This window comes from Odocoileus virginianus, chromosome 1 (genome assembly GCF_023699985.2).
Source record: "Odocoileus virginianus isolate 20LAN1187 ecotype Illinois chromosome 1, Ovbor_1.2, whole genome shotgun sequence".
NCBI lineage: Eukaryota > Metazoa > Chordata > Mammalia > Artiodactyla > Cervidae > Odocoileus > Odocoileus virginianus.
The window spans coordinates 104,216,792-104,239,237 of record NC_069674.1 but is presented as its reverse complement, the minus strand read 5'-3'; the positions used below and the strand labels follow the sequence as shown (position 1 = coordinate 104,239,237).

At 48.9% G+C, this 22,446-nt stretch overlaps 1 protein-coding gene across 1 annotated transcript in view; it reads right to left on the bottom strand.

Moving 5' to 3' along the window:
- ABCA13 (ATP binding cassette subfamily A member 13) overlaps nt 1-22,446 on the bottom strand; it is a 335,379-nt gene that overhangs the window by 201,789 nt on the left and 111,144 nt on the right. The window contains exons 33-36 of the mRNA XM_070477641.1: nt 8,347-8,484; nt 7,289-7,466; nt 4,713-4,931; nt 472-668 (exon numbers count right to left, since the gene is read on the bottom strand). Of these exons, the coding sequence (XP_070333742.1) occupies nt 472-668; nt 4,713-4,931; nt 7,289-7,466; nt 8,347-8,484 (732 nt within the window). The remainder of the gene's footprint in view (nt 1-471; nt 669-4,712; nt 4,932-7,288; nt 7,467-8,346; nt 8,485-22,446) is intronic.

Here is a 22,446-nt window from a genome sequence, read left to right as displayed (position 1 = left end):
TAAAGCACCGCCCTCCTCCATGATATCGCAGGAAAAGGACATGGAGCGCGGCCCTTCACGGTGATAGGACGGAAGGAGAGCATAAAGCACCGCCCTCCTCCGTGATATCGCAAGAAAAGGACATGGAACACAGCCCCTCACGGTGACAGGACGGAAGAAGAACATAAAGCACCGCCCTCCTCCATGATATCGTGGGAAAAGGACATGGAGCGCGGCCCTTCACGGTGACAGGACGGAAGGAGAACATAAAGCACTGCCCTCCTCCGTGATAATGCGGGAAAAGGACAGGGAGCGCGGCCCTTCACGGTGATAGGACGGAAGGAGAACATAAAGCACTGCCCTCCTCCGTGATAATGCGGGAAAAGGACAGGGAGCGCGGCCCTTCACGGTGATAGGACGGAAGGAGAACATAAAGCACCGCCCTCCTCCGTGATATCGCGGGAAGAGAACTAGCGCTCTGCCGAGCCCCACCTCGTCGGTGCTTGAGGAGGATGTCCCAGATGCCACGGCGGGAGCACGGGTCCACCCCGCTGGTGGGCTCATCCAAGACCACGGTCCCCGACGCACCCAGGAAGGCGATGCCGATGGACAGCTTTCTCCGCGTGCCCCCTGAGAGCACTCGAGCCTGTTGGTGCTGGTGCGGCGTCAGCCCCACATCCTGAAGAGTTCTGTAACAAGAACAGAGCCCTCACTCTCCCGGACTCCTCAGGTGGGCTTGACGTCCCACTCTGCAAACAGGCACCCGCGAGGACTTGTCTCTTTCTCATCCGCGGACACATGGAAGGGGCCCATAACCACGTGCCCATGATTCTGACTCTGCAGTGCCAGCCTCCTTGGGGCCCGGATACGACCACATCCAGGGACCCAGCATGAGGCCCTGACAGCAGGGCCTGCCGAGTGGGTCCTGTTTGTAAGAAGTACGTGCTGTGTCCCCCCTGGATTCACTCACCTGCCGAGGGACCTCCATCCCCTCAGGACCCTGGGGAGGATGGCCGATGATGGGCAGGTGTGGTCAGAGCAACAGGCAGAGGCCGCCCACTGTCCATCCACGTGACTACAGAAGACACCTCGCCCAGGAGCACTAGCTCCGCATCAGCTCCTTCCTGCCTGAGCACCTGGGATGCAGCCATGAGTCACCACGTGCAGAGCAGGAGCGACAGATGCCGCTAACAGGAGGACCAGCCCTCTTCTCTCGAGGAGCTTCCAGTCTCCACACTGACTGCAGACACCCAGCATCTCCTGATGCATGGGAGGCGCCACTTCATAAGTAACCTCTCACTCTGCACCACGTGCCCAGTAACACGTGAACACTTAAGACTCTCACCACCTACTTTATCTCACTCTCTGTTAAGCCCCCTTTTGGAGCAGCAGCACCCCCCCACCAAAGGAAACCTTCCTCTGAGCACCCACACCCAGCAGATTCCCTCCCTCTGAGCCACAGGCCAGTCACAACTTCCCAGAGGCCAAGGAGCAGCCAGAGGAGGAGGAATAGGGGAGAGGAAGGATTACAAGTTTCCATGCAGTTGAGCTTCAAGACTGTTGGGACCCAGAAAACTGCAAAACTCTCAGGCAGACACTGGTAAAATCCCAGGTACTTGCACCTGATCACCGAGTAAATGTTTCACTGTTGACAGATTCCTCATCCAGACCCAGAAGGAGCCCAGGCTCCCTTCTCAGGTCTGGTTGTCAGTCGGCCCACTGGATGGTTAGTCCGTGTGGCCCTACATTTCCTGTGGAGTGAGCCTCATCCTACATTTATAGCAGTTTTTGCCCTTGTCTGTCAGATGCTTCTATTGTGGACAGCAGCCCAGCTGGGAGGAAGAGGACCAGTGGCCCATCTCAGCAAGGGGCTGTCTTGACCTTTATTCCCATTAGAAGCCAGCAATCCCTTCCCACCTGATGGCTCCCACACCAGAGGAGGTGACCTAATGGGGGCTAATGCCATTAGTTCCATTAACCAGGGAAGGACCGGCAGAGAAAAAGAAGGCAATGAGCTGTCAGATGTTCTCAAACATCCACATCCTAATTACATTTCCACCTTAAACCAAATCCCTCCCGTTCTCTGCTGACCTTGAAATCAGCACACTCCTAGCCACTCATAGCCAAACCACACCCTGGACCTGGTGGTTTCCAGCATACACGGCCCCACCAGAGGCTCAATTCCACACATCCTCTTCCACACATTCTTTCTCCAGCCGGTCCCTGCCTCTAGCCATCACTCCCACAAAACCAAACTCTCCTCTCTTCCCCCTCCTCGTTCCTATGTCCACAGGCTCTACCCACCACAATGTCACTGCTACCCCCCACAGATCCCAACCACTGCTCGCAGGATGGCACGCAGAAAGCCACCCACCTTGTGTTTGCCTCAGTTTGCCTCAGTGGTTTGTTCAGTATTTGAAATGCCTGTTTCTCTTTCATCTTGATATTGTCCCAAATCTTTGCTCCATTTTTGCATAAAACCCCTGGGAAGAGTTCAGTTTCTAATCCCTTCCTTCCATCCTTTCTCCCCTGACTCCAGAGAGACCTCCCTCCCCATTGTGCTACCAAGATGGCTCTGATCCAGTCAACTAGCGACCTCCTCACGCGAAGTCCGGAGGTTATGCTTCAGTCGTCATGTTACTTGACCCTCAACAGCATCTGATGCACCAGACCTGTCCCTCCTCTTCAATGGTCTGGTCCCTCCGCCTTCCTCACTGATCCCTGCTCTTTAATGGACTAGTTTCTCCTCTTTCCCCATTGCTCCTGGCAGGTCCTCCTTCATCCCCCCATCCTCTTCACACGGCAGCATACAGGATTCAAAGCTGTGTCCTCTCCGTGTGTCCACGTCCACCCATGCCCTCGTGGGTCTCATCACCATCAAACAAGGCAGCCTGCAACTCAAGCCTTGTGATGCTTGCTAGAATCCTCAGCACTAACGCTAACCTCATCATGACATCTCATTGCTAAGTTGCCCTCTTGACTTCTACCTTCTCCTTCAAATAAAAGGTAAAATGGTAAAGACCTGACTCTGGACAAATGTGCTCTCTAAGGAGTCTACCCGGATTGCATCAGCTCCATTGTAACCAAGATGGCCAGTAAGGGAACCTAGTGTTGCCACAGGAGCTGACACTGATCGCCCTGCCTCCAAATCAGGGCTTTCAGCCCTTGCTCCTCTAATTGAGCACAGCTGTCCTAAAACATGATCTTTCCCTGCCTACCTCGGTGCACACCAGCATCGTTGCCAGGTAACTCGCAGCAAACTGATAACCAGTGAGGTTGCTGTGCCCACATCAGAAGATGAAGCCCTCGGAGCATCCTTAGGAGCTGGGTTTGGTCCCAGCCCCCAGCACAGCAGAGTCTGCCGCAGTCCAGGGTAGGCGCAGACTTTGAATGAAAACTGGTGGCCTGGGATTTTTTTTTTTTAATGTAGGTAGCACGTAACCAGTTTGTCCTTTAGTGATGTGCAGTTTCTCCCTAAGTTCCCGCTGTCATCTAGGACAGGCTTGACTGGTGCAAAGTAGATGTTTCCTGTGTATCTGAGTCCCCAGCATCACTGGAGTGGTTGTCATCAGCAGTCCGTCTGAGGACGGGATGTGAATCAGTCCACTATGGTGGTGAACGGTCTCAGACACCAGTTAGCTGCCAACCATGTGGCTGTAAATCATTATTTTTACAAAACAAATCTTGCAAACACATTTTAAGGCAGCAATAAGCAGTGGTGGGCATAGTTCCTCAGGGGCCCCTTTTCTTCTGAGGCGCGTGAGTGACTCACCATCTGTCCTTACACCCTGGCCTGGTCCCCCATGGGTCAGGCCTGACTGACGTCCTGCTTCATGAAGGTGGCCTGAGAGTGAGGAGCCTGCACACTGGTCTCACGGTGCGTCCTCCCAAGGAGCAGAGCCCAGCTTGGGCCACAGCCTTCACACGCTGCCCCACCTGCCCCACGTCTTCTAGATCAATGGCTCCCCCACTGGACTCAGGCCCCACTGCAGCCCTGTCCTTCCCCCTCGGCCCCCAGCCATACTCCCCTCCTGGAGACACCGACTTGTTTCCTGACTGGGGACCTCGGCTCCTCTCCTGCCTCTGGGCTCAGCTTCTGTGAGTGAGTGAGTGTGAGACTGGAGGGGCTCCATGACCCCCGGCTGTCCTGCCATCCCAGCCCCTGCCTCTTCTCCCCGCACACATGTCCTCTGCCACCCTTGGAATGCATCCTGACCCCAGGCTCTCCCCCCGCACCCTGGACGCCCATCGGGTCAAGCTGGCCTCCAACAGCCTTCAAACCTGGGCCTCCCCTGCAGCCTCTCCATGTCCCGTCCCCACCCAGGGCTGGTACCCACCCTGGGTCACAGGTACACCTTCCAGGCCCCGGGCTGCTTGGCCCCTCCTGTCCACAACCCAAATCTGCAGGGTGACATCTAGAGGCCTCGGCAGGACTGCTCAGGCTCCTTCACCCACCCCTCAGGCCCCCAGCCCATCCTTTTCACTCCAGGACACCCACAGGCACCCACACTCTGGACAGACCTCAGCCCCCATGCTGTCTGCTCCCCCCTAGAGGACAGGTCAGGTTCTGTATCCTCCCTGGGACGCTTTCTGATCCCAGAGCTGGGGTCATAATTCCATAGTTAGAACCACTTGCTACAGATACAGGCAGCAGCGAGGCTCGGAAGGCATCTCCCTGCACCGCCCACACCCACATGGGACGGAGGGCAGGGGGCAGAGGTGGTGTCACCCACCTGTGGACTTGCTCACGCAGCTTCTGGTGGGTCCCCGGCAGCACCTTCAGGGAGGCGAAGAGCAGCAGGTGCTCGAGCACCGTAAGGTGGTCAAACAGGATGTCCCGCTGCAGACACACCCCCAGCTCTGCCCTGACGACAGATGGGTCCTTCTGCAGGCTCCTGCCATTGACAGTGATGGTCCCAGACGTTGGGGGGTAGAGTCCTGTGAGCAGGGATCTGCAGAGAAGACATGTCCGTCGGGGCATGGGAGTCGGATGTCCTGACCACCCGGTGGCCCCACGGACGTCTGCATCCACAGGGCACTCACAGCCAGCCTCCCCCGCCAGTGCCTGCTACACAGTGAGACGAAGGCTAGACAGAGCTTGGGGGGACATGGGCTTGTGATCGGTGATGCTCGCCTGGGACGCTCCATGCCCAATGACCATCCCTGCTGAGGGTTTTCGATGACAACGCCAAGGGTCTTCAGAGATGAGGAAACAGCCTAAATAGGCAGCCTAACCACTCAGGTCCTCATCATTAGATGTGAGCCGAGCAGCAGCACGTACCTCCCACCTCCCCCACAGCCCTGCAGCCAGGCTTCCTGCGTCTATGCCTGAGCCACCCCCTGCCAACATCAAATCCATGACAAGGCCGGAGCGCGTCTCCAAAACTCCTGTCTGCCGGCCCACAGGACACCTGAAGACTGCCATCTCCTAGTTCAGGTTATTTATTATTCATGCTTTACACTATGGTTTTTTTCTAAAAAGTTAGACATATACCTACCACAGCAAACCACACCTAACTACTTACAGAAAGAACTTAAAACGTATGTCCACACAAAAGATCTACGTGAATGTGCATCATCACCAAAACCCGGACACAGCCTCAACTGCACCAACAGATGAAAAGATAAACTGTAGTGTTTCCATGGCATGGACTTCTCAGGACCTGACAGCTGAGCACCACGGGTGGGTCTCCAAGCACCATGCCAACAGGAGCCTCGGTACAACTCCATTATAGGAACTGCTAGAAAACGCTAGCTGTGCCACAGCGACAAGCAGCAGGACTGTGGCCGCTCGCGGGCCAGGAGCCAGGAGGCCCAGGCCAGCAGGGGTGAGGCTTCACATGGCAGTGCCTGTTGGTCCCCCGGGCTTTGTGCAGCTGGAACCAAGTCCACCAGCTCAGCAGATGCCGCCTGGACACATACTGTTTCCTGGGAATAAACTGCACTTCAGTAACCTTGATTGACAGCTGTTTGCTATATGGTTTTCAGACCTTGCCGGGGAATACAATGAAACAGAGTATACACATCTCAGTGTGCCTCAGAGCTTCTCATTTCAGACCAGCCCGGAAGCAGCCTCTCAGCCTCTCCTCCGAGAAGTGCCAGGAAGAGACATCCCTGGGAGGACTCACAACTAATTTCCAACAATCACTAAAAGTGGTGCAGCCAGTGACCCTCGAAACATCCAAAAACTCCTAATTTAATTCTCTTCATTGTGCAAAACACAGACTCCAGGTTTTCTTGCAGGAAACATGCATTAGTAAAAGCATCTGTGGAGGCTGGCTTTCAGAGTCATTATTAGTGCAATGTTTCCCGATCTGAAAACACTAAAAACATCCCTCATGAAATCTTCAGTTCTTTTTCAGCATCCAAGAAAAGAAAAGAGATGTTTCTTTTCAATTTATTATCAGTAAGAGATTGCTGAAGCTTTTTGAATGTTATTTTTCTACTTTTGTTAAGAATCTTGAAGCAAATAGTCCTTTTCCTTGCGTTAACTAAGCATACTTTATTTAGCCCTACTAATAAAGAACAAAAAGAAAGTCACTTGTTCAAAACAGAAATTCCATAATTTGGGTGGTTTGGCCTTAAAAATGCCCCATTTCCACAGCCAACTTGGGGCTGTTTTGTGGACTGTGAGTGTTTCAGCTCATTCTTTCTCTGGGATCACATGATTTCGATTCTTTAAACAAATCTGGAACCACTGGATCCCATATCAAAAATAAAGACTTCACAAAAACACAACCACATAAAAAGCAGAACATTAAAAAGAAAAAGACTGAAGTGTTAAAAAATTTGCAAAAGTCATTAAAATTTCATCTTCCTCTAGGTATGCAAGCAGAATTAAACTTAGTTGGAGAGGGGAAAAGAATGTCATAAGACTTTCAAAGGCCAAAGTAAACCCATGAATATTTTGCAGGCAATAAAAAAAGAATTAAATTTATTTTAAAATATCCCCATGCCCACCTGAGTCTGCTCAGACCTGCAGCAGCTCTAGCGAGAGGGCTGTCTTTCTGATGTGTCTGTAAATTCTGTACTGAGATGGCTGGATAGCATCTCCAACTCAGCGGACATGAATATGAGTAAACTTCAGAAGAGAGTAAAACCAGAAGCTGGTGTGCTACAGACCATGGGGTCACAATGAGTCAGACAGGACTTGGCAACTGAGCAACAACAACCGAAACTAAACAGAAATAAACAAACAAAAAGGGATCTAGCCCCTGTCTCACAGGGAAACACATCTCTAAGATGCACATCTTAAAACACATCTCTAAAGCCCTGGAGGGAAGGCAGGAGAAAGGGGAGTGGGACGCACATGACGGTGGTCTTCCCAGCGCCATTGGTCCCCAGCAGGGCAGTGATCTGGTCCCTGTGGAAGGTCAGGGTCAGGTCCCAGACCCCCGCCTTGTGGCGATCGTGCTCCTTGGTCACAGACAGCAGGACAACGCCGGGGGAGCCTCCTTCCAGTTCTCCTCCATTTTGCAGGGATGAGCCTGTGAGGAAAATGCAGTCCACGCTGAGAAGATTTCAAAAGTCTCCAAGACAATGTTCACAGGTAATAACCCAGCGGCTACCTCAGGCTTGAATTCTAGCTTTGTGAAACTTATGAAGCAATTCCAAAATCTTTTCTCTACCTAAGTCAAGAGGCACATCACATGATGGCTAAACTTAAGTGAGAGCAGTGACTGCAAGCTTTTGTGCCCTTACGTTATATATTTTGCAAGAAAATAAAAATAAACACACACATGTGTTTGTATATACATATACACAGAAGAACAAAATCAGATTAGTTACACATGACTGACAGTCTCCAGAGGTGACCGTTAATAGGTGGTGCTGATCCAAATCTTCTGTAAGATTTGTATTTCTGACTTGTACAGTCAGAAAATTACAGTATTGACTTATAGTATAAAATTATCATGGTGAGAACCTGTTTATCCATAGATTTTTCTCCCAAAAGTTGTGCTCTGTGAACGAGCCCAAGGCCAGGGCAGGTGCCCACCAAATCTCCTGGGAAGCAGGTCCACATTTGTAGGGACAGTGACAGCTTCTCTGTCATGGAGCTTGGAATAAACTAGCACCTGTGAAGCACTGAACATTCTAAAGTATGTCACCCCTCAGTAGCTGTCCACCTTTGCTTGCATTATTTACACAAATTCATGTTAGTAATGAAGATTCAATTAGCTGAGTTACAACAGAGGCACAGAGGATGCTGTGGACAGTGACGCTAACACACGGTTCCTGCCGACATGGGATGAAAGTAGGCCTCTGGGCAGCCACGCAGTCACAGTTACAAAGGCTTCAGCTGGAGAGCAAAACCCAACCAAAGCTGACTGGAAGGAGAAACACACCTCCAACGCGCCCTTTACCCACCTTGACCACCCAGGTTCTCACTAGAGGAGAACAGGGTAGAACTGGCTGGGCTCTGCCTTTTCACCACTAGCCCACACAAGTCCTTCCAGTAGGATGCGGTGAAGGGGAAATACCACGGTTTCCTTAAACCAAAAGTTCCTAAAAAATAAGATGAGTTGAAATCAATTTGCTTGTTTTTCTACTTAGAAGAAGATTCTGTAGTGGAATATCTTAGCTAAATTATGATAAAAACTTATTCCATCTTATCATGTTCGATCCACATCCCATACATGGACCAGTGGCCACAGGGCACAGAGCATCAGCCCCCAGCCTCCCTCGGCCTGGCCAGGGCCCCCTGTGACGTCCTCACATCCCCTTCCCACAAAAAGTCATCTGAGCGGGTATTAGAAGACTAAGCTAAGCCCTGAAGAATTGATGCTTTTGAACTGTGGTGTTGGAGAGACTCTTGAGAGTCCCTTGGACTGCAAGGAGATCCAACCAGTCCATCCTAAAGGAGATCAGTCCTGGGTGCTCACTGGAATGACTGATGCTGAAGCTGAAACTCCCAATACTTTGGCCACCTCATGCGAAGAGCTGACTCATTGGAAAAGACCCTGATGCTGGGAGGGATTGGGGGCAGGAGGAGAAGGGGACGACAGAGGATGAGATGGCTGAATGGCATCACCGACTAGATGGACATGAGTTTGAGTAAACTCCAGGAGTTGGTGATGGACAGGGAGGCCTGGCGTGCTGCAATTCATGGGGTCACAAAGAGTTGGACATGGCTGAGCGACTCAACTGAACTGAACTGAACATTAAATAATTCTGGAATGTTCCCCCACCCTTCCTCCTCCTGTTTAGCTGTCACTCTTCCAGTACGTCTTTGCCATCTGCATGGATTACTAGACATGATTAAAAGCTGAAGGAATTAATCAATTAAGACCCTACAGAGAAGGATAATTTGGAGTGCTAACATTTCTATGTTAGACATACAGCCATTCTTCAAATGGATTCTCCAAATTCATTTCGTCCACTTAATAGCGACAGCCCCATTGTATGTCAAAATGAAAGTGGATTTAATTATTAATGCTTCACAGTTTTCTTTCAACACAGTCAGACTAGCTTAAGTTTGATTGTGGCCTAAACTCTGCAAGTGATTGAGGAGATAAAGACCTCCACGCAGACTGTTTCATGTTTTAGCTCTCTGACCACAGAGCACAGAGACACACAGTCCCTCACACACTCCACACAAAAGATTCAAAGAGGTGACTGCAAACAAGAGCATCGGGTCACTTGTCTTTTGATGTGAAGGGAGATGATGGTGTTGGTCCGGTGTTTACCACCTGTCATGCGTTGTTGGAGTCTTAGCCTTGGTACCTTGGAATGTGACTGTATTTGGAGGAAGAATCTTTAAAGAGGCGATTAAGATATAACGAGGTCATGAGGGTGGGCTCTGACCCAACAGAACTGGTGTTCTTATAAGGGATCAGGACTCAGACACCCGCAAAAGGACGGCCATGTGAGGACACAGGAGGGAAGAGAGAAAGAAGAGATGGATGTCTGGAGCCCAGAGCTGTCAGAGTATCAACACCTCCTCTTTAAGTCGCAGTCTGTGCACTCTGTAATGGCACACCAGGCTGAACAGAGCACCTGGGATATTCCCCAAGACTTCACATGCCAATGACCGTGCCTCATTGGGAAGAGGAGCAGCAGAAGGCACTTAGGTCACATCACAGCCTGCACTGCGCTTGTGCGCTGTTCCAGGCACTGTCCAAGGTCCTGAAAACACTGTCCATGGGCGCAGGGCCGTCACCTCTCCTCCCCACGCGGAGGGGAGGCAGCAAGGCGGTCTGGGACAAGAGGCTGCAGAAGCCACACAGTGAGCTGCCGGGCAGCCTCTGGGAGCACCTGCCCATCAGCCCCTTCAAACCAGCAGAGTGCCTGCCTTGGCTCCTGGACCCACTGTCTTCAACCCCCTGGTGGGAGCCTTGGGCACTCACATGAATAACAAGTCCGTGGACATACAAGAGAGTGAGCAACAAACCTATCAGGAAAACTAGTCTGCGATGCCAGCGGCTGCCTTCTCTCCCTCTGGCCCATTCGAGCAGCAGTAATTTCCTGCTGCAACCTCGCCTGGGTGGCCAAGCTCAGGAGCAGCCACAGCCAGCAGAAGGGACACCGCCTGTTAAGAGCAGGTGGGATCAGAGGCGGGGGTTAGGCACAGGCTATGAATTAGCAGAGGTGTGGTGGGGAGGCCCCTGGAGGCCTGGACGGGCATTGGGAGGAAGCTGAGAGGGCCAGGTAGGATGCCTGAGGCCTGAGCCCTGAGCCAGGGTCACGGCTGCAGGGATGGGAGGGAGGGGGCAGAATGGGAGAGGCCATTCAGAGTTAGAAAAACAAATTAGAAGCAAATTGAATATTAATGATTTGCTAATTAAACCACCCTCGCTCTGCTCTGTCTGGACTTTTAAAGCCTCCTAATTAACCTATTAATCTAAGCAGATGGGGAGGGGCCAAGGCTCAGGCATCACAGAGGCCAATCAGCTCTCCCCTGCCCTTGGCTCTTGCTCCTAAAGTCACACCTGATTCTTGGGCGCCCTGCTCAGGTCACCAAGTATAATGGGAGCATTAATAGAAGCAAGGGCCCTCAGTCCATCCAGAGTCTGCTCCTTGAGGGTGTAAACCGGGAGCCTGCACAGACCAGGAAGCTAATGAGCGTGTCCTCTAAACCGACAGCGGTGCAGGAAGAAGCCAGGGATACAAGATAGGTGGGGCCAAACCCAATCCGGCTGGAGATACATAAAGAAGAGTTCATGAAACGAACTCCCAAAGAGGACCAGATGCTTGCTCATGTGCTGAGTGGAGCTTGGGGGCCCTACAATGGACACAGAACCCTGCTGGCTGCAGTGGCCTGTGACTGGGTCATCTGTGACTCTGGGTCTACAGGGCATCCCCTCAGACACTGAGCCTGGGAAATGCCAGGCTGTTTCCACACCATCGCTTCATCAAAATAAAACAAGAAAAATGCAGAGAAAGCACTTGTGTGGGGGTGCACACACGTGTGTGTGACAGAAAGTGGTCACCCACCCCCCAAGCCAGGGAGACCCTCCTACCCAGGGAGACTATCATGCAGTGACTGTCCTGATCCCCAAGCGCCTCAGTGGCACGTCCCTGGTGGTTCATCGATAAAGAATCCGCCTGCAATGCAGGAGATGCAGGTTCAATCTCTGGGTCATGATGATCCCCTGGAGGAGGAAATGGCAAGCCACTCCAGTATTCTTGCCTGGAGTTCCCATGGACAGAGGAGCCTGGTGGGCTACAGTCCACCGGGTCACAAAGAGTCGGAAACAACTGAGGTATACCATGGACAAGAGGAGCCTGGTGGGCTACAGTCCACAGGGTCACAAAGAGTCGGAAACAAGTGAAGTATCCCATGGACAGAGGAGCCTGGTGGGCTACAGTCCACGGGGTCACAAAGAGTCGGAAACAACTGAAGTGTCCCATGGACAGAGGAGCCTGGTGGGCTACAGTCCACGGGGTCACAAAGAGTCGGAAACAATTGAAGTGTCCCATGGACAGAGGAGCCTGGTGGGCTACAGTCCACGGGGTCACAAAGAGTCGGAAACAACTGAAGTATCCCATGGACAGAGGAGCCTGGTGGGCTACAGTCCACGGGGTCCCAAAGTCAGACACGACTGAAGTATCCCATGGACAGAGAAGCCTGGTGGGCTACAGTCCACTGGGTCACAAAGTCAGACACGACTGAAGTATCCCATGGACAGAGAAGCCTGGTGGGCTACAGTCCACGGGGTCACAAAGAGTCGGAAACAACTGAAGTATCCCATGGACAGAGGAGCCTGGTGGGCTACAGTCCACGGGGTCACAAAGAGTCGGAAACAACTGAAGTATCCCATGGACAGAGGAGCCTGGTGGGCTACAGTCCACAGGGTCACAAAGAGTCAGAAACAACTGAAGTGTCCCATGGACAGAGGAGCCTGGTGGGCTACAGTCCACGGGGTCACAAAGAGTCGGAAACAACTGAAGTGTCCCATGGACAGAGGAGCCTGGTGGGCTACAGTCCACGGGGTCACAAAGAGTCGGAAACAACTGAAGTGTCCCATGGACAGAGGAGCCTGGTGGGCTACAGTCCACGGGGTCACAAAGAGTCGGAAACAACTGAAGTATTCCATGGACAGAGGAGCCTGGTGGGCTACAGTCCACGGGGTCACAAAGAGTCGGAAACAACTGAAGTGTCCCATGGACAGAGGAGCCTGGTGGGCTACAGTCCACCGGGTCACAAAGAGTCGGAAACAACTGAAGTGTCCCATGGACAGAGGAGCCTGGTGGGCTACAGTCCACGGGGTCATAAAGAGTCAAAAACAACTGATATCCCATGGACAGAGGAGCCTGGTGGGCTACAGTCCACGGGGTCACAAAGAGTCGGAAACAACTGATATCCCATGGACAGAGGAGCCTGGTGGGCTACAGCCCACGGGGTCACAAAGAGTCGGACACGACTGAAGTCCTGAGCACCAAGTGCCTGGGAGCCCTCCAGGGAGTCCTGGATGTGTGGGAAGGAGTTCTTTGGGTTGGCAGAGTGACTGGGTGTTTTTAAACATGGGCTTCATTACTATTCAGGCACAGTGAGGCCAGCAGAGTCCGGTCAACCCCATTCTCAAGAGGAGGGATGAGCCACACCGGCAGGGCCTCCTGCGGAAGCACCAGGGTGGGGCAGGGAGCAGAGGAAGCCAGGGGAATCGTGGACAATAGTTTGTACTGTGGCTTCCCTGGAAGGAATGGGTGAGTGGGCTTAGGACCAGTCAATCTGGGTAGTGCCCGTGGGCCCTGGGCACAGGGCTCCCCCCGATTGTCTGTTCCTGGCCTTGGGTGCCAAGGGCAGGGGACAGTGGCCAGGGGGTGGAAACATGTAGCAGAGGCTGGGGTATGGCCCAGATCTCCTGTGTTAGTGTGAAGGGCATGCTCATGGGCAGAGCCTTCACCGTCTCCAGGGATTCATCTGTGGGGCAGAAGGGGCCCCGGCCCCTGCAGTCCCTCCAGGGTCAGGACAGCCCCGGAACATCACATTAGCAGGAATTTATATTTATTTTAGAAATAAAAAGGCCTGATGAACGGATCAATGAGCAGGGACTACACAAGTCCCCCCCAGTGGGCAGGCACCTAGCCGGCAGGTATGCTACAGAGGGAAGACCTGTCCCGGACCTGCGTCCTGTGAGACCACCACACACACTCGCACAGGGGCCAAGCCCTGTTCCTGGGAGTGCAGGACGCGTAAGGCCAGGGTTCCATGCAGTTTCCCCGCACACTGAATTCTCCGGGAACGCATCCGCCTCAGCGCCCGTGAACGACGGCCGGACGGGGAAGCTGTTCACCACTGCAGGAACCCCATCATGAGTGTGACAACGACTTGCGGCCGGTCTGCAGAGCAGCGCGACTGGGGCCCCAGCTTAGCACAGGGCCCACAGACACAGACAAGAGCGCCGAGAGGCTTCTCACACGCTCAGAACCAAAGTGCTTATGGCAGCAGTCTTATGCATGCACTAAATCTCACCCATAAGGGTTTTCTGGAAGCTGTTTTGCATTATTATCATTATATGTGTATATATAAGCATTATAATACAATAATAAGAGATCCATTGTGTAAAACTACACATTAAAATGATTCATATGGAGGCTTCCTATTAGATTTCAATCTCAGTCTGACGCTGTTCTCAGGTATTCACCCCATCTTCTCCTCAAACTCTCTTTATTACTGTTCTTTTGTCCCACCCACCCTCCATTTCCTGTCACTGGCAACAGAATATGATACCTAAAATCTAAAAACCTGGAGTCTGAATGGAGGCTCTGACACAGGGTGAAATTATAAGACAGATGTATCTGCTGCTTCATTATTACCAGTCCTGTTAAATGACCTAGGGAATTATCTGATCGTACACTGTTAAATAAGACCCAGATCATTTACCAAAATAGCATTCTTTCATCCACTCCATTTGTGTCGAATTTTTCCTTTCACATTTTTCCTATTTTAATTAATGTTATTTCCATATTTTTTATCATATACAAACAAGTCTTATCTGGTATTCCTTACCTTAATATTAGCTTTATTTTAGTCTCTATCTTTATCTCCTCTCATATATTTCTTCTACTTGTAGTACCAATGCTTTCTGATCATTTTCCTTCCCTTAAATAAAAATTTACGCCAAGCATCTGAGTATCTACCTCATTTTGTGTTTTAATAAACTCTTGGTTGACCATTGAGAATTCATATATTATTTCATTATGAATTGCTTTCTCTTTTATATTACAGTTAAGACATTACGCTAATTTTTAAAATCTCCTGCAAGAATCACATATGTATGCAGGTAGGCTTTATTATCTGTGTCTTTCATCTTATGAGAGTCAACAGTGTGTTACAAAATATTTGTCTTAAAAGGAGAGTGCTGAACAACACTGGAAGTGTCACTTGTCACTCATTTGAAACCATCTGTCACCCTGGACTTGATGCCCTTTAGAAATCCTTCTAGTTCTATCATTATTGTATCCTGTTTAAGTAGAGAGGCTTTGAAAATTATGGAACAATAAAATTTATTCACCTCCCCGCCCACCAAAAAAAGGTGTGCTGAGTCAGAGACTGCCTAGAAACTGTAATCAGTACTGATGGATCTGAGAGTCCACTGATATTTTCTAGCAATTTCATTTTTTTGTTATTATTGGCAGATTTCATCAAAGTTGAAAATAAATACTGTGTCATTTAAGGGTACATAAATTACCAATTACAGTTATTCTTTTAACTTCTGAAATGAAGAATCAAGGAATTTCATGATTTAAAAAAAGGAAAAATATTTATTGTCATCTCTGGTAAACTCTGTGTCTTTTTATTTTTATATCATGTTACAAAGGTCTTGGAGTTTTGATCTTTTATTTTGAAACAGACTTTGGTCTTCTTCCTAACTAGCCAGTAGTTCAGCCACAAAGAGAAGTACAAAAACCCACTCAAATTGTCTACACAAAATGCAGAGAGGAGTATCCTCAGGCAAAGGTTGCTCCCAGGTTCTCTGCCTTCACCCCACTTTGTGAGTAGAGTCTGACCTGGAGGGAAGCCCATGCATATCCAGGTTACAGACCCTGTAAGGCCTGCAGGCAGAGTGGAGGTGTCTCCTGCGTGGGGTAGCACGGGGGTCTGACTTGGGGGTGAGGTTCTGCCCTGGCCAGGGGTGGGAGGACAGAGTTGATTTGGCGCTCACGTTACTGGCGGAAGTTAAGGGGCAGAAACGCACCAGGAGAGGAGTGGGCAGCAGGTCTGGCGCCCGGATACAGTGGGCTGCTGCTGCGGACACAGCAGAGGAGCCGGGAGACGCATGGGCCTTAGCCGAGCAGCGAGAGAGGAGCCAGAGGCCTGGGCTCCCCAACCCAGAGTGGCCCTCATGACCGTGCTCTTTCCAAAAGATAAGCAACTTGGGCTTTTAGGTCTCCTGGTCACTTAAGGAAAATGACTTTTCCTTCCCCTCTGAGCCCCAAGTTGACCTTATTTACCTTTTAGAAAAAAATCAAATGCTCTCTAAAAATCACCAGCTTAGCTGATCTGCTGACTCACACAACAAGGGATGACTCAGCAGTTCCTCCCTCCTGAGAAATTCCTGCCATCTCTCAGCCTTTCTGAGCTGACTTCCCCTCCTCCAGGAGTCCGCCCACGCTTCCTTTTCTTCCCCTTAAACATGCTTTAGAAAGTGGGATTTCTGAGCACGAAACACCTCCCTCAAGGGTTCAGTTTCTTCTTTCAACTACTATAAAGTATCTATCACGAAATGTACCATCTGAACCAAGTTTAAGCAAACAATTCAGGAATGTGAAGGTCATCACACTGTTGTGCAGCCACCTCCAAAGCTACCTTCATCCTGTACTATCCAAACCCCCACCTCCCGCTGCTCCAGGCCTTAGTGAGCCCCGTTCCACCCTCTATTAATATCGGATGACTGGGCAGGTGCGTCACTCAGCAATCTCCAGAGCAACAGAATCCAGCAGAGGGGTGTGTATGTGTGTGTGAGAGTGACTGTCTATCTGTGTACAGACAGACAGATGGAAAGAAGTTTACCACGAGAGCTTGGGTCATGCAGGCATAAAGGCGGAGAAGTCCCACAACCTGCTCTCTGCAGGCTGGAGGCCCAGGACAGTGAATGGTGCGGTTCTAGTTCAAACCCTGAGAACTGACCTAAGAACTGATCTGAGAACTGGGGGCGGTGAATGCCGCTAGTCCAAGTCGAGGTCTGAGTCTGAAGGCCCACGAAGCAGGCACGCCCAAGCGTGCCCAAGCGCAGGGGAAGACCCTGTGTCTCTCTGTTCTGTCCAGAGCCAACGCAAACCCAGTGCGTCTCATCACCCACGACACGGCGCATCATCGCCTTTCTAGAGACACTGCCTCCTGCCGCTCACGGGACATCCACGGCTCACTCACAGCTCTGTTTGGCTGGGGCTCCTGGGGGCTCACACACTGAGGAGTCGGCCTGCAGTGCGGGAGACCTGGGCTCCATCCCTGGGTGGGGAAGATCCCCTGGATAAGGGAAAGGCTACCCAGTCCAGGGTTCTGGCCTGGAGAATTCCAGGGACAAAGAAGCCTGGGAGGCTACATTCCATGGGGTCGCAGAGTTGGACAGGACTAACACTTTCACTTTTTTCCTGTTCTTTTAGTTCCTTCCAGGAGAAACAGAACCAAGTCTCTCACACTTTTTAAAAGAAGAATAGGAAGAAATAGTTTTTCATCACCAAAACCACTGAAGTAAATTCTTTCAGCCACATTCCCAAAACATGTCTCTCTCTTTTCTATGTTGACTTTCGCACCACCACCTCTCCAAAAATGTTTGCTTTCTTTTCCTCTTATTAAATTATTTAGCATGTTGAGAAAACAAAAAAGAAAATATAGTCAGTTTTTACAATTTATCTTCTGCATTAATTATTGTAATTTTTATCATACAGAAGAAAAACTGTCTCCTATGTATTTGCAAATTTATACTTCTGTATGCTCATTAAAGTTTTTTATAAATTCACCAAATATAGACTTTACTTTCTAACAAATGGTTCAAGTTATTTGCAAGGATATCCACTGAGATATATGTTTTTAAAATCTGACTCGAGAATTTCAATTTCCATATACTCATTAAATAGCTTTTATAACTTTGAAAAGCGTTATTTTCATTTGGATTTTTGAAATACTAATTTAAATTCTTATAATAGAAGCTTGTGGTTATTTTTTTTTTGCTTTTTGTGTTTTTTTTTTTTACTTTTTACTTTATATTGGAGTATAACTGATAAACAACATTGTGATAGTTTCAGATGGACAGCAAAGAAACTCAACCATAGACATACATGTGTCCATTTTCCCACAAGTTCCCCTACCATCCAGGCTGCCACATAACATTGAGCAGAGTTCCCTGTGCTACACAGTAGGTCCTTGTTGGTTATCTATTTTGAATATAGCAGTGTGTACATGTCCATCCCAAGCTCCGTAACTATCCCTTCCAACAAACCATTTTTCCTGCCCCAGCAATCGTAAGTTCATTATTATGGTTCATTCTGTGAGTCAGAAACTAGAGATTTTTATCATTTATGTCCTTGGCATTATGGTGTAAAAGGCCTTCCCTCTCTTTAAAACCATATTTTTCCTATTTGTTCATTATTTTAATGATATCACTTTTGATGAATTTATGAATGAGTAATATTTTTTCTCCCTAGTGGAATTGACTGAATTATATATCCTTTCTCTTCCATTAAAAATGCCAACTTTGATTCAAGGTCAGCATCAAGGGGCATAAGATGCCCTCTTCATCTCCCTGCTTCCATCTACAACTAGTAAAACATCCATGACTCAGCAAAGGCTCCTCGCCCACCACACCAGGCCCCCGGAGAGACCCCCACACCTGTGTGTCTGAAGGTGGGTGGACTGGAACATAGAGAGGAGGCAGGATCAGCAGAGCAGCGGAGGTGGGGCTGCACTCCCCAACTGGGGACGCTCCATGAGGTCAGGCTACCAAACCCATGGTGACATGGCATCAGACAAGATGACACCTACCCAGACCCCGACCCTAAAGTCAGGTGAGTCAGTGCCCTAACTGACGTCCTGCTGCTGCTGCCCAGTCCCTCAGTCGTGGCTGGCCCTGCGACCCCATGGACCGCAGCACACCGGGCTCCTGGGTCCTTCACAGTCCCTCCCCACTGGGGACCGCAGCCGCGGATGCTGAAGCCCCAGGCAGAGAACCACAGCAGCTGAGGTGTGGTGCCCAGGACCCCGACTTCCAGCACGGAGGTGCCCACAGCCACGGGGAGGAGGCCGACAACCCCGGGCCCTCCAGCTGCCCCATGCCCTGCCTGAGGCAAAACTGGGCAACCCCAGACGCAGGGAGACGCCAGCCACCCAGCTCATTCCCGCTCCCACTCTCCCTACTAGGACGCAGTGACCTGACCCAGGCGACCCCCATCGTGGGGGTGGGGGCGCACTCCATCCCAACGCCCCCTCAGCAGCAATGCCCGTGGCAGCAGGGACCCAGGAGCCCAGAGACACACGGAGCGACGACAAGCTGTGGGGGGTGGAAACGCTGGGTCTCAAGTGCAGCCAGAGGCCACTCAGGGAAGAGACCCCAAAAGCTTGAGTTACAGCGCCACCTACTGGAAAACCAGGGGAAAAGGCCTCTAGTCATCAACCTGCTAAACTCAGAATCAAAGTAAAAAAAGCTTTACTGAAATGAGAAAGGTGTTCACTACTTCAAATGTACCAGCAGAAGAGAAATTCATCCAGCTTCACACACACAAAAAGAAAAAACATGATAGAATGGTATCGCAGAGACAAAAATGACAATTCTTCAGAAATCAAATTTAAAGAATTTAGTAATACTTATTGTTGTTGCTATTCAATCCCTCAGTCGTGTCTGACTCTTTGCGACCCCATGGACTACAGCGCACCAGGCTCCTCTGTCCTTCACTATCTCCTGGAGTTTGTCCACTGAGTCAGCAATGATATCTAATCATCTCATTGTCAGTTAACCCTTCTTTTGCCTTCGATCTTTACCAGAATCGGGGTCTTTTCCAGTGAGCCAGCTCTTTGCATCATGTGGCCAAAGTGTTGGATCTTCACCTTCAGCATGGGTCCTCCCAGTGAGTATTCAGGACTGATTTCCTTTAGGACTGACTGGACTCTCAAGAGTCTTCTCATTCAAAACATCAATTCTTCGGCAATCAACTTTCTTTATGGTCCAACTCTCACATCCATACACGACTACTGGAAAAACCATGTGGGCCTTTGTTGGCAAAGTGACGTCTCTGCCTTTTAATCGCTGTCTAGGTTTGTCACTGCTTTCCTTCCAGGGAGCAAGCATCTTTTAATTTTAAGGCTGCAGTCACCGTCCGCAGTGACTTTGGAGCCCAAGAAAATAAAATCTGTCACTGGTTCCACTTTTTCCCCTTCTATTTGCCATGAAGTGATGGGACTGGATGTCATGATCTTAGTTTTTTAATGGTGAGTTCCAAGCCAGCTTGAATCACCTTTTAGGAAGCACAGCCTTGTTGTGGTGAAGAGGCTTACATAACTCAACGAATCTATGAGCCATGCCATGCAGGGCCACCTAAGACAGACAAGTCACAGTGAAGAGTTCTGACAAAACATGGTCCACTGGAGGAGTAAATGACAACCAACTCCAGTATTCCTGCCTGGAGAACCCCATGACCAGTATGAAAAGAAAAAAGATATGACACAAGAAAGATGAGCACCCCTCCCCACCCCAGGTCAGAAGGTGTCCAATATGCTGCTGGGGAAGAGAAAAGGGCAATTACTAATAGCTCCAGAAAGAATGAAGTGGCTGGGCCAAAGAGGAAATGACAGATGTGGATGTGTCTGATCTAACTGATAGAGAATTCAAAATAGCTGTCAAGAAGAAAATTAATGAGCTTTACGAAAACTCAGAAAGGCAGTTCAATGAGCTTAGGAATAAAATTTAATGAATAGAAGTAATACTTTGCCAAAGAGACTGAAACTCTAAAAAAGAACCAAACAAATTGTGGAGTAAGAAATTCAATCAATATGATGAAGCAGGAAGCACTGAAAACAAAGCAGAACACATGGAAGTGAGAATACTGAGCCCAAAGATGAAAGTCCGGGAATGATTCAGGTAGAAGAGGAGAGAAACTATGATTTCTAAAAAATTAAAAAATGCTAGAAGAACTATCCAACTCCACCAGGAAAGGCACGTAAGGGTAATGAGTAACCCAGAAAGATGAGAGAGAGAGGCGGGAACAGAGTGTTTAGTTAAGGAAACAATGACTGAGAACGTCCCAAACCCAGGGAAGGACCTGGGTACATGAGTCTATAAAGCTACAATAATTACCTCAGCACAAAAACACCTTATCACAGTATATGAACACTGTCAAAAATGACAAAGAAAGAATTTTAAAAGCAGCCAGGGTCCTAAAAAAGGCAGTAACATGCAAAGGAATCCCCATTAGGCTATCAGCAGATTTCTCATCAGAAACTACAGGCAAGAAGAGAGTAGAATATCAGAGTCAAAGATGAAAAGATGAAAACAAACTCTCATCCAAGGATACTCTGTCCAGCAAAGTTATCCTTCAGATACAAAAGAGAAATAAAATCTTCCCAGACAAACTGTGAGAGCTCATCAGCACTAGACCTGCCTTGCAAGAGAAGTTGAAAGAAGCATTTCTATCTGAATCAAAAAGGCAAAAGTACACAAAACTTTGAGTAAGGTAGACAGAATCAGAGGAGTGAAACTCTGGGAATTCCCTGGCGGTCCAGTGGCTAAGACTCGGAGCTCCCAATATAGAGGGCTCAGATTTGATCCCTGGTTGGTTAGGGAACTAACATCCCACGTGCCATGCAGTGCACAGTTAAAAAAAAGAAAAAAAGAAAGAAAAGTGAGATTGTATAAGAACAGACTGTTAAAATATTATAGAATAAAAGTTTTTGAAATGCAGTAAAAATAACTAATTTGGTCACAAACTCACAACATAATGAGGGATAATTTGAGAAGACAAAACATAAATGGGAAAGAGGGAAAGGATAGAGCCCATATAAGCAAACGAACTTAAGATGAAAAATATCATCATTAAAAGGACTATATTATCTATGATATATTTTACACAAAATTTATAGTAACACAAAACATACATCTAAAAGAGGTACATAAAACATAAAAAGGAGGAAACTGAGGAAACGTCATAGGACATCACCTAGCTCAAATGGCAGACAGCAACACATGCAAAAGACATAACGGAGATACAGAACAACCAAAACACAAAAGATAACTGGCAGCACTATGTCCTCACGTATTAATAATCACTCTAAATGTAAACAGACTGAACTGACAAATCAAAAGACACAGGGTGTCTGGATGGAATATAAAATGAGACCCAACCACATGCCGCCTCCAGGAGATTCATCGCAGCTCCATAAGCAAAAACAGGCTCAAAGTGAACAGGTGGAAGATGATACCCTGAGTAGATGGAAACCAAAAGAAAGTGGGGTGGCTATGCTTACACAGACAAAACAGACTTCAAGGTAACAAATGACAAAGATGGATATTATGTCATGATAAAAGGGACAAGTCATCAAGAAGTTTTAACACTCATTTTTTTAAAGAGAAGATATAACACTTATTAACATACATGCACCTAACATAGGAGCATCAAAATATATAAAGTAACTATTAACAGACCTAAAGACAGCAAACTTAACGTTCGACTTACACCCATTAATAGATCAGCCAGACATAAAACCAACAAAGAACACCAGGCTTACATGAAACATGAGATTAGATGGATTTAATAGACTTACACAGAACATTCCATCCAAACGCAGCAGAATACACATTCTTCCCAGATGCTCTTGGAACTTTCTCAAGAATAAGTTGTATGTTGGGACACAGAACAAATCTCAGTAAATTTAAGAAGACTGAAATCATATCTTTAAGCATCTTTTCCAAACACAATGATATGAAACTATAGCTTAACTACAAGAAGGAAGCTGGAAGAATCACAAATTTATGGAGACTAAACAGGATGCCAGTGGACAGCTATTGGGTCTGTCACCACACAGGACGCTATGGA